At 40.7% G+C, this 13126-nt stretch overlaps 1 protein-coding gene across 1 annotated transcript in view; it reads right to left on the bottom strand.

The window, feature by feature from the left end:
* Positions 1-7087: 7087 nt before the first annotated feature.
* The window catches only part of FBXL4 (F-box and leucine rich repeat protein 4), a 224141-nt gene continuing 218102 nt past the window's right edge, over positions 7088-13126 (bottom strand). Inside the window, exons 8-9 of the mRNA XM_085611122.1 lie at positions 11165-11477; positions 7088-7949 (exon numbers count right to left, since the gene is read on the bottom strand). Of these exons, the coding sequence (XP_085467248.1) occupies positions 7786-7949; positions 11165-11477 (477 nt within the window). The 3' untranslated portion in view covers positions 7088-7785. The remainder of the gene's footprint in view (positions 7950-11164; positions 11478-13126) is intronic.

Genomic DNA, 13126 nt, shown 5'->3' with positions numbered 1-13126 from the left:
GTTTTAGGACTGTTTTTTACCTCTGGGTATACCTCATTTGGTGTTTTTAATGTTGTTTTCGCTTGTTTCTTGCAGCGTTATAGCTATGGTGCTCATATGCCTATAAGTTAAAAATGTAAACAATGATCGAATAGAAATGTTCTTAATAAAGTGAAAAAGGTATTCTACAAACAGAAAAGTTTAAATCCTGTTGTACCATGTTGAAGCATGAAGGGGGAAGCCAGTCTCAAAAGGAAAATCAACTGTACCTCAACAAGCTCAGCCCTCACTGAAGAAGGATGAATGGGCATTCTTTTAAAATTATTTTTATTAAATACCGGGCATAGTTAAAAAACTGCGGTTACAAATTGAGACTGAATATGCACCTCATGACTCACAGCACATTGACTTAAACATGACATCAGTACATTTCTTACAGTAATTTTGACAGAGAGTTGCAAGCTAGTATCACTCCATCACCCACCTCAGTCAGAGCTCCCGTCTGCCGCCAACGGAGGCGGAGTACAAATGTATCCTCTATACTTATTGCACAAGCTCCCCATATTTGCTCCCACTTTTTGGGGCACCCTCGATGCACGTACGTTGCCTTTTCTGCCACCATGGCACCGTCCATGTCCCTGCACCAGTCGTAGTGTGTCGGAGAGGCGTGTGACCCCCAGTGTTTAGCTATATTACGCTTGGCGAACATCATTCCCAGCGTCGCCCAGTCCTGTGTTGCATGATTTAGATCAGTGGGCTCAGAGATATTCAGGAGGCATCTCTTGGGTTCCGGCAAAACCTGAACTCCCCCACCTGAGTAATGGTTCGTATCACGTTTACCCAGTAGGACTCTAAGTGGACACTCCCATATTGTGTGATAAAAGGTACTCTCTACCCCACATGTCCTCAGGCAAAGCGCATTTTCTGCACCTCCTATTCCGTGTAAGGTCACTCTGGTATAGTAAGTAAGATGGAATATTTTCAGTTGGACCAGTCTTAATTTTGAGGGTATCGCGACTTCGCGAGGGGACGAGAGTGCTTCCTGCCAGTCTGTGTCGTCTAGTTGCCCAAGATCATTGGCCCATTTTTGGTGAAGAGATGCCGTGGGACCTGGTAAATTGTTAACAAGTTTACGGTAAGTGAGGGAAATGGCCTTCCTGTACATGTAATCTGTTAATAGCCTATCCTCTAGGGGGGAGGCCTCTGGAAGTATGGTGCCATGAGTGCATGCCTAATTTGTGTGTATCTGAATATTTCTGAAGGTGCCATTTCGTATTGGTCCTGGAGGTGAGCAAAAGTAGCCACCTCTCCTTTGACCCACAAATCACCAACTGTCGATATGAAGATAGAATCCAATCGCTTAAAGCCTTTACTATTACTAAGTCTTCCCAGCCGTTTCCCAGAGCGGGGTGACCCTCCCATCCTAGTTTTCTGAGCGTTAGTCACCAAATTTGGACAGTGTGTGCCGTGGGCCAAATCAATGGTGCATTCCGTTTTTTGGTGTATAGGGCATTCTTAAAGACGAAACAGTTGTTTTGGAACATATATCTTACCCAAGGAAAGAAGCTTGCTTACTTGATCTTGTAGATCTTGTGGATCTACCAAGGACAGAATATTTGCTATGATGCATTTTTTTGTGTGCAAATTCTTCTAGGTAGGAAGCAAAACACACACATTTTATGCCATTTCTAAATTGACCCATGTTGGAGTTGGCCATTGTTGCAGGGTTATCACCAAACTTTTTGGTTTTTTCTCTTATTTTGTTCCTGACCTGTTGTTGGCTATGGGACTCTGGGCAATTTACCACTGCTAATCAGTGCTAAAGTGCATATGCTCTCTGTGTAAATTGTTATAATGATTGGGATTCCAGGATTGCCATATTTTGATTTACTAGTAAGTCCCTAGTAAAGTGCACTGAGTGTGCCAGGGCCTGTAAATCATTTGCTACTAGTGGGCCTGCAGCACTGATTGTGCCACCCATATGAGTAGCTCTGAAAATGCATCTCGAACCTGCCATTGCAGTGCCCGTTCGCAGTTTGTTAACTGTCATGGCGGCCAGGCAAGTGCACCCACTTGTCAGGCCCTAACCTTCCCTATTCTTACATGTAAGACACCCCTATGGTAGGCCCAAGGTACTCCCATTGGCAGGGTGCAGTGTATGTGAAAAGTAGGACATGTACTGGTGGGTGTGACATGTCCTGAAAATACTGCCTATTTCGTTTTTCACTATTGAAAGGCTATCTTGCCCCATAAGATATAATGGAAAATGCTTTGTAACATCGTACCAGCATACCTTTCCATTGGCACAAGATCGAGAAATACAGTTTAGGCTCTCTGAACTCAGAATTTAGTAACATCTTTTAGTAAAGATGGTTTTTAAATTGTGCGTTTGAAAATGCCACTTTCAGAAAGTAGGAATGTTTCTTGTTCAACCATTCTTTATGCCTCTTCCTGTTTGTGTATGACTATCTGGTTTTGGAGTGACAGGGGCTGGGGATGTACATTCACTGTAGACAGCCACTGGGGGGTTGGTGTGCGCCTCCCCTTCCTGGATGACTCAGAGCTGAGGTGAATGGGGCTTGGCTGCATTTAGAGTAGTGGGAGGAGATTTCCTTGCTGCTGAATAGGGCCTGTCTCCCTTGCACAATGCGGTCCCCACCCCCTGTGGTCATACTGCACCAGCAAGGACAGAACTGGTTTGGACTGGGCTTAGAGAACAAATACATTTTGGGGTATAAGTATTAGACCTAAAACCCCAGAACTTTAGATTACTTCTGGACTCAAGAGGAACCTTTGCCAAGGAGAAGAGCTGAAGAGCTGTGAGGAGTGCTGCCCCTTTTGCTGTGTGCTGTATGGGGTTGGCCTGCAGTTGCTGTTTTTGCCAAGGAGAGGACAAAGACTGGAACTTTGCTTTGAACCTGCTTGAAGAAGAGCTCCAAGGGCCTGAAGTGTGCTGGCCTCCTATTCTGAAGTCTCAAGGACACAAAGACTTCGCCCCCAGCTCCCCTGAATCTTCTTGCTGAGAGTTCTGACCTGCCAGGAAGTGCCTATTCCAGTTTTGGGCTTCTGGAGGTTTTCCTGCTGTTGGGAGCTGGAAGAAACCAAAGAGAAGCTAAAAAACCTGTCTCCGACGCCGCTGTCATGCCGCGACCTGCATTGTGGCCCAGGGCAATGCTCATGGAGTGAACGACGCACCACCTGGCCTGCACCGCAGCTCTGACGCACTACGATGCCTGGCGATATCTGCCGTGCCCGACGCGAGCGCTCGCACTGACTCAGTCATTGCCAGCGCCTGCAGTCTGTTATCACGGCGCTGATAACCAATGAGGGTGACTCCACAAACTCGCCGACTGCGCATTGTCACCGGAACCGACGCCTCATCGCCGACGCAACCGCCATCCCCTGTCCTGGACATGACACGTCGCCACAAGGACACGACGCCTCGCCTCCCCCCATGGCAGCCAGGGAGCAGGCCTCGACCTCGGCACCCACGCCTCACCTCCGTGGTGCCGTGCATCGTCACAGACTTTGTTTCCAAGGTATTGTTTGTTTGTGGGTCTGTGTGACTCTGTGCCAGATGCTGCGCTCCTTGTGGTCGGCGCCGTACTTTGGATTTATTGCTGTCACGACGTTGCAATAGCCCAAGGTGGAGCTATTTGTGTTCTACAAGCTTTAATTTTGCAATAACTGTTGTAAAGTCTTATCTTATTACCTGTATGTTGGATTTTTGTCGTTTTGGTCTTGTTGAGTTTAGATAAAGATACTTTATTTTTCCTTAACTGGTGTGGTGTCCATTTGTGGTATTATCACTCTATTACTGTGTGTTTTGAGTAGAAATACTTTACACATTGCCTTTGGGATAAGTCTGTCTGCTCGTGCCAAGCTACCCAGGGGGTGGGAAGAGGTTATCTAAAGTGTGTATCCCCCTTACCCTGACTAGAAGCAAGGATTCCTATTTGATAAAGGTACCTACCTCTGCCAACTAGAGACCCCCCTTTCTAACAACCCAGAACTCAACCTATTGTCTGTGTTGCCGTTTGTCCAGCATGTTCAGTGTTTCACGTGTTTAATAGTGTACAAAATGTTGGAAATGTTTTATCGTTGGCCTCAGATTGTTCACTAGTTAATGTATTTTGAATAGTGCCATGTTGTTAAGATGGACATTCTAATTAACACCTGAGCTGTTCAAGAAAACGTAAACTGGATTCTAGAATACCTGTTCAAACAGCTTCCACTGCATCATCGATTCAATTTGTTGCATAACCAGGTAGACATATGCAAAGAGGTAAGTGAGAGGTAGGACAAAGATGCATTTGGGAGACAGGTTACAAAGCAATTTGAGATATATAAAACTATAAAAATAAAACTGAATCAACTACAAAATTATCATCACATGCATATAAAATCCTGACTGGATTAGATCAGCTTTGAAGACTAAAATTATAAATCTAACCAAACGTCTAGCCTCTATCAATGCGTGTTATCAATGGATGCCTACATTTCACACTATTGTGGACTTGAATAAACGTGTACAAGGAGAACAAAAATGTTTTCAGAGATATATTAACAAGGTTCTAGATGTCCATGCCAAGTATTGCACATATTTACTTGCCGGTGGATATTCACTTTGGGTTTGGAGAGATTTTGGACTGTCTTTGATGTCACTAAAAGCCCCCAAATTTAGAGTAAAACATAAGAACGTAAATAAGTACACTGTACTGTGTTCCCTGCCCAGATATAATATTCTAGCCTACACACTGAAAAAAGAACCACAAATATCAATAAATGGGATGGAATGCTTCTGCGACTCCACTAACTTTGAGACTGTGCTCAGAACGCAGACCCGTTCAGTCTCCAGAAGACTGAAGGCCTCAAAAAGCATGCAAAGTTTAGATCATAGTTAGTTTTGAGCAAACTACATGTCCTCAACCAGAGATATGCAGAGTTTCCTTATGACTAAGTAAAATCATGGATTATCAAGAAACTGTTGTGTTTTTTGGTTTTTTTCCTAGGTTTGCACAATATAAATACTTACAAGACATTCATACCTATTGAAGGAAAAGTATGAATGAGAAAGTTTACTCTTGCAGGATCTGGATCTCATCCTTCAGAGAATTCCATGTCAATCTACAGAGCACTAAATGTATAATGCTAACAGAGAAATATGGGCTGCGGACAAACATTTGGGTGCGCCACCACCAGTTATATATTATGCATTGACGAGTGTATCTGGCCTTAGTTTAGTCTGCTAATCTTATTAAACAATGTCAGGATTCTCAACCTCACTGACATCATTTTTTGCGGAAGAGGCATGGCCTAGTAGTTATGGAATGCTGCACTTTTTGTAGGCAAGGCTGAACTAACTTACTCAAGGCTGGTCCATACTGCAAAGTCACATCCAAGCTAAAATGACTGAACGAAGTTTCAAGGACATACAAAAACTTGATCTCAGTTTAGAAGCTTAAGGACAGGTATTTCCATTACATTCTACTAAGATATATGGCTGTTACCCATCAGGGTTATGTCCAGACATGGATCATTTGCTCACTGTGATTTAGAGACTCAAGCAAAACAATTACTACTGAAGACCAACTAGGCAAGCAGCTTGTAATTCCATTCAGAGATGACATGGTTGCTTGTTATCTTCTGCTGAAGGGACATGGCCAAGCAGTTAAAACAGTCTTTTCCTATTGTGGTAGTCTGACTAACGTGAATTACCGCGGGCCCGTTGTGCAATGTCTCATGGATCAAAAGGGTGATAATCCCAATAGTTTTGTGGCATTGATTCTGCATCACATTTTCATCATGGTAAAAAAGTCAACTACTATGAAGTATTAGTTCATGATTCCAAAATCCAGAAATCTTAGCCTCTGAAATACTTTTTCTATCTCTTATTTTGGACTGTTCGAGGATCAGGTGGCTTGATGTTTGTGAAAAAGATTGTTAAAAGATACATTTTCAAAGCTTTATGTAAATGGCAATGTAGGGAAAATCATAATAATAAAAACAGCAATTTGTTTGCAAAAGAGGTTCACTTGTGTTTGAAATCGTCAATTATATTATGAAATGGCCATCTGTTCTTCAGAACTAGTTGTAATGCACCGGGCTACTGCTTCGTGCTGGAATGTTAGGACTTCAGTTGTCTTCAACTTGATTTAACCAATTCTAATGAGGAACAGTTCTAAACACAATATGTAGAAGGACTTTAGATAAAGTCCAACGTGCCATGGGTACACATATTACATTGACAACGTAACCCACACATACCCACTGAAGGTTCAAAAGTGAAAAGTACACAAGAAGTGGCAAGTCCAATGTTTATGGACATATTCTAATTCTTTCACAAGTCTATTCTAGGAGAAAGGGCAATTCTCTCTATTCTTCTCCCTAGCAGCATAAGCAACAGGAAGATACATATCTACAATGCAACAAACGAGGCACCGTAGTAAATATCTTCATAAATCCAGGTGTACAATCAATGGGCATATCTTGGCTCGACAAATTAGATTTTTATGTAATGTAAGTAAATGACTATCAGTTCACAGGTGCACAAAGAACACATCCGCCTGGACGTTGTCTTTGTGTACATATACCTATGTAACTAATTTGTGCAACTCATCAGGTTTACTATGTTAACATTTCATATACTTCCCAATTTCTTCTGTTACCAGAGATCACTTAAACCCTCATTCTGATGCACTCAGTTAATCAGAGACCAGCACAATTGTGTTGGCACCAGATTTCTGAATCCAAATGCTGTGATAATTTCACACCTACCCGCAGATGTCCACCACACACACCCCTGAAGGTTCTACCTGGAGGTATTTATGTAGAGTAAAAGGTCCAGACTCCAAGTTCTGCAACTTCGAACACGGTAAATGTGCATGGTAAAACCGATCTAACAGGTGAAGCTTCAATTGCACCAGCGGAAGATGGAATGGGAAGGTAAAACTGCTCATGAGAAAAACAATACGATGCAGAATTGGTGTTCCCCAGGCGATTTTATCGCCTGGCAATATTGCAGGCTCCAGAATTAAACCTGCTCTGTGAGGATTTGATAGATTGGGCTGAGAAACAAATTAACGTTGTCATAAATACAAATAATGCATTTTCATGTTTTTTAACCTTGAATCTGTATTTTCTGTTTTAAGTCAAAATACTTTGGTTGGCTGGAAAATAAATACATTAAAAGGTAACTCATTTTCTATTTAAAGACTTTAAAAATTAAAGTGCAAACGGGCAATAAATACCCTATATATCAGTAGCTCATAATTTGTTTGAATATGATTTGCACTATGTTCTGGTTTCGACTGAAAGGCAAAGAAACACATTTTCAGAAAGAACGAGAATATGACAGCTCGGAAAGCAATTGAAATTAGCCGTGATTGAAGATGCCCTCTTCAGTCTTGACAAAACATTCTACAAGACTAAGTTGGCATAGTTTTTCACAGATGGATCCCCTATACAGATTTCAAGGCTACAGAGTCGGAAATCTTACAAACCTACAAAGGAGGCACTCCTTCTCATTAAGAGGCACATTCAAATGCTCAGTTATCATGTTGTGAAAATATCAAGACAGAAAACCCCTTGCTTCAACTTGAAAAATAAAAGAACTTTCACACGATTTAAAAAACAAAAAAGTGACGTCAGGAAAATTTCACATTACATGATGTATGCTCCCATGCTGTTCTTTTAGACTCCTTCAGAAGAAAGTCTGAATGTTCGCTTAAAAAAATAAATTAAGAAATAATGCCACCACAGCCACACTATAAATCCAATACTTTTCAGCGTGGAGCAGGCAGCAAATCACTGTGTGAAGCTTTTTTTGATGAATACACGAGGGAAGCTGGAGTTCAGTTCTTGGACAACACTATTATCAATCTGTGAACAGAAGGACACGTCCAGTAACGCGAGTTCCTTGCAGGACTTCAACAGTTTCCTTAAAGCAGTAGGGCTCACCATCCGTGTTCCTGTGTAAATCCCACAAAGAGAAAAAACACAAAAGGACATAATTTAAAGAATCCAATGTAAAATCTTTTTAAATCACGCATTATGAGAGAAACCCGTCTGAATACTGAATACACTAATATATTATTTTACTGTGTATTCAAGTCTAACCATTTCCGGTTCTGAGATATTTCTCTTAAAGGACACCTACTCTCTAATTTATCTTTAGGAGTACATAAAGCATTAGAAGTTCTGACCTCAGTCTGTGCATCTTTCAGGCCGCCTGTACTCCCAGAAATGCTTCCTGGTTTGGAAGACCCAGATCACTCTGCAGTCTATGTCCAACCCTAGCCCAATTTTTGTGACACCTACTTCTGCACCATAACCTCCTGAGCCTTTTCAATGCAAATCAATATAAACAAAATAGATGAGGACGTGGTATTATGATACCCTGTCTTGAAAGCATAGGTTGAAAATCCTTTACAAGTAGTAGCCAATCGTATCCCCTCATGTTACAGGAGTTACAGCCCCCTCACCTGCTACTATCTGATGAAAAGAAAACTTTGAAGAGGGACAGGTTCAACAAGAGACATTAGAAAGAAAGGGGACTGGCTAGGGCAGTGCTTCAAGTTATGTGTTGATCCAGAAAGTGTATTTCTGGTTGTACATGCAGCCAAAAATAGGAGTAGATTTCTTTTAAAGAGCAGATAAATGCCCCCAAGCCTTTAGGCATCTCACTATTAATCAATCAAATTGGTCCTTCCTTCTACAACGCCCCCATATTCATCTTTGAGGAAACAAATGTAATTTATCCACAAATTGGCCCTGATGAATCAACATTGTACTTTCTGGTCACGAACATATGTAGACAATTGACCCTTGGAAAATCCTATAATGAGAGCTGCCCAGGCGCATCCTTTTCATTGTGCTTGCACCTGCTGCTGTTGCATTGACACTTTACTTAGACCTCTGCTTTTTACAGAACTTTAACTTGGGAACCGCACACACCATGTGCTTTATTCAAACCTTGCAACCTGGAAACATATCCACCAAATTGGTTCTTACTTCTTAAAGGTCCCCATCACTCGTCTTTTCGGGTAAGATGTAACCTCCACCCTGACATTGCACCTATGAGGAAGTATTATTGTTGAAGCACTGAGTAATCCCACCAATGTATGACACCATCCCAATATTCTTTTTCAGGGCAACAAATTTATTTTAGCCTAAAATTGTGTAAGAACTGTTTTGCCTTGTGCCCAAAATGCACCTTTTTAAAAATACAATGGCTGAAATATCACTTGAGTCATATTTATTTCCGTATACACTTGTGGTACACTTTCCACGATGAGCACATCTAGTGCCAGCATTCATATCACATATTTCAGGCGACCACACAAAGGACTTGGCTACCATGAATTACGGTGTGTCAAGCTCTTTACATTAGTTTATTTGTAAATTCCGTTTGAAAACCAGTACTTCTCACCTTTAGTGTTATTCCTTATTCAGGGTAGATACAAACTACTGCACAAAAACCAATTATATCATACCGTGATATAAAGTATGAACGTCAAAAACTCACATATCACGCCGTCACCTAAAAGGTTCAACTGAGTTTTGAAACATTATCCAATAGTACTATTAAATATTGACCTCCATCGAATTAGTATATTTGGATCCCATAACAAATCACAATAGAGATATCCACCTTGATATAGAGTGATTGTGCGGTATACAAATCTTAACAACAATATCTATAGGTACAGAACCTTTGGTAACTACCTGATCCCTGGTTATAAATTTGTCATTTCATGTTCAAGTTTTTGCTTATTAAAATGTCCACTATGAAATGTATGTGCACATAATTGCTGTTATATTTGGATCTTTGACTTATCCCTTTGTTTTTTTGTGCTTTTTCAGTGTTGCATATATGCATATTTCACCTCTTGTTTATACCTACTCCATTATTATGTTACTCAGAAATACCCAATCCCTTATGAATGATAAATAATATACAACAAGCCCCGATGAAGCGACATTGTACTTTCTTGTTGCAAAACATATGTTGTCTTGAGTTTTATTTGACACAATTTGAGCTCCTTTGGAATAGTAACAATAACCCAAATTATATGGAAAAAAATCGATTACATTCAGGTTCATTAAATGCGACAATTGAATTCTATTGAAATTGAAGCCACTGATCCGGTCTTCATTAGTTAAAGTAGATATTATTCTTCAGCTTCACAAACAGACCATGGGAAGTGGCTTAGCAGTTCACTCCACTAGTGATACCTCTTCTATGTCACTGTGCACGCTTGATGAGTGCCTACCATTCATTCATGTTGATAGCTACTAGGGTAAATATTTCCTTTAAAAAAAAAAAATCAGATACCACGATAGATGGGAGGGCAAAGCAGGTGAATCAGTTGCACTTGTGTCCACAAAGTGCTAAGTAACCAACTTAAGCAACATTTTTTCTAATCGGGGAAGGTGCTTTCTGCTTCCGATGGCTCCAGTTCTGTCGAGAAAGTTACCACAGTGTGCAACTGCCTTTTTCAATACAAAAGGTACTGTTGTGATACAATTTAAGGCATCAAATGTAAATGTTACAACAAATTACGGTAATATGATTTGGTATTGTTGTACAAGGTCCAAATGCTTCATAGGAACATACAGCTTTCTGCAATCAAACATGACAGCAGGGATTTAATTTTAAATGAATGTATGCTAGTTTTTAAGATGTGCGAATCTTCAGTTTCTTTGCACAGCACATTTTTATTTTAGTTTATTCCTAAAGGTGCACATCCGAGTTTAAATATATGCTTTGCCTGCCCATGCCTTTCAAAGCCAGGACTCACAAGATGGGTACTACAGCTTAGAGCTTACAGCACATTATTTAACTTCTGGTTACAGACAACATTAACTCTGATTACAGATGCTAATGAGATCGATAGGGTGCAGGTCTCTGCGTATTGTGGAAGGATACAGAGCCATTCGTCCTATTTTGGCATTGATAGGCTTAGGTAATTTTCAGCTGCATGATTTGGCTTGCATGGCACTCTACTTCCACTATGTATCTACTGTTGGTGTTGAGCAAGGCATGTGAGCCTGGCACGTTCACATGTAAATGCTTATTTAGTCATGAAACCACCATGTCGACTTGCAGAAATAGTACTTACAAGATTTACATGCAGTAGAAACGTATGCACTTATCAAATGGTGAGTAGACATATTACATTACCTAATATATCAAGGTGCTGCAGATGAGTACAATTTGCTGCCAGTTCTTCAATGTCTGCGTCACAGATGGTTCTGTTGGCCGTGAGGAAAAGCTTCCGTAGATTTGGAAGCTTGCGGGCGAGATTTGCAAAGCAACCGGTGCTACTCTGCAGCGTAGGACACCAACCTAAGTCAAGCTCTTCAAGCAGCGGGCAGCCAGAAGCCAGTTCTGCAACCCCATTTTCAGTAATATTTTTACATCTCCACAAGTCCAGTGACCGGAGTTTCTTGCACTTTGCTCCCATCATGCTTGCAATTACATCATAGTCTTCAATCTGTGAACAAAAGACAACCATGTTCCATCACTCACTGAAAACCCAGATAAAAGTAATGATCAAGCCACACAAGATAGAGAGTGCTATAATTAAATGTGTTCTGGAAAGTCATGCAGTTATATTTTATACAGACTGCACCGGTTTGAAATGTCTCTATTCTGGTTTATGGGAAAAATGCTATTTTTGACACATTTATTTTTTATGGGTAGATGATGGGAGATGTAGAAAAGTAATTGTTTGGCCTTTAAACATAGCGACAGCCATTTACTACAGATGGTTCAAATTGAAGCGTGTAATTGACCAGTGCAAGTTGGAAAGAAATGGCAAATTCCCAGATTTAATAAAGGCACTGACATGCATGCAGCTTACGTAGCACACACGGAGGTGGCCCAAACACCGGTTTAAGTGTGTTTGTGCAGCGAAAGTTAGGCCTAGGGGGTTTGGTCACAGAATCTGTGCCTACATTCCTATAACTCATCAGACTAGTAGCAGCGCAAGATGTGAGTTGTCAAGCAGAAGTCAATGCCTTCTGCCTTGCAAGGGCTCCTATCTCACGTCATGTGAAGTGGAAAGTGAATACTCGGATGACTGGGTAAGAATGACTACTCAATTCACTATAAAAGCATTTTTATTTAAGGTTATTGTCGCCAGTTTATATAGTTATAATAAATAGTTTGTTTTGCTTTTAGTAACTTGCTATCCTCCTGATGAATTGGATTTCCCAAACCACGTTGAGGGAATGTCATCATTAAATGTGAAACACATAAATGTTGTGACATTTTCAAATGAAAATACATGTGAAAAAATTGTGCATGGACTCTATAAACTCAAATAAAAGCATAAAAGTGAAACGTGTTCCATTCCTCTAACAGTGGAACTTGCTCAATATTATCCAACATTGGGATTTTGGCTGTGAAATACCCATGTTGTGAGCATCTTAAATCTGTGAATCGGTACAAAAAATGAAGTATGGAAGGTTTGGTTCCTGAATTTCTTAAGTGCTCCTTTCAAAATTTTTATATTTGCCCCTTGTCTAGAGACACTAACGAACTATACAGGATTGCACAGTGAGTCCCATAAGGTGGCTTTTTGCCCTGTGGTTCAGCAGCTACACATGCTGATGGACCACATACCGCAGAAACCTCCATGTTCAAATCACTTTTACCATGTGAGAAAAAAGAATTCAATGTTTTCGACAGGTACTTTAAGTTATTGTTCAAGAGAAGCTGGGCGGGGCAGTAGCTATGGCTCTTACCTAGCTCTTCAACACGTCGTTCCAGTGGGACAATACCAGAATGGTGTTTCATCTAAACCTGGTCACAAATCTGCAACACACGTGTATTGAGCTTTAAAGACATGCAACAAGGGATATTATGGTGGCAGAGTTGTTGGAGCCCGCCAGTTTCAAAATAAAATGGATTACTGTGAAATATTTCTGACCTGCCACGCAATCTTAGGTATGCCTGTGATACTACAATTAAATGAAGAAAACTACTCTTCATCAGTGACAAGACTGTTGCACTGCAACATGCTAATTGGAATGTAAGAAATGAATAGTTAACTTTTGCAGGAGTCCCACAGTTAACAACATCGATTACATCATCTTCTTACCCTAGGCGGGAATGGGAAATACAACTTACACTTCTCCA

The sequence above is a fragment of the Triturus cristatus genome, chromosome 6, assembly GCF_964204655.1.
Source record: "Triturus cristatus chromosome 6, aTriCri1.1, whole genome shotgun sequence".
NCBI lineage: Eukaryota > Metazoa > Chordata > Amphibia > Caudata > Salamandridae > Triturus > Triturus cristatus.
Note: the sequence above shows the minus strand (reverse complement) of the source record. Positions and strands in the feature narration are given on the sequence as shown.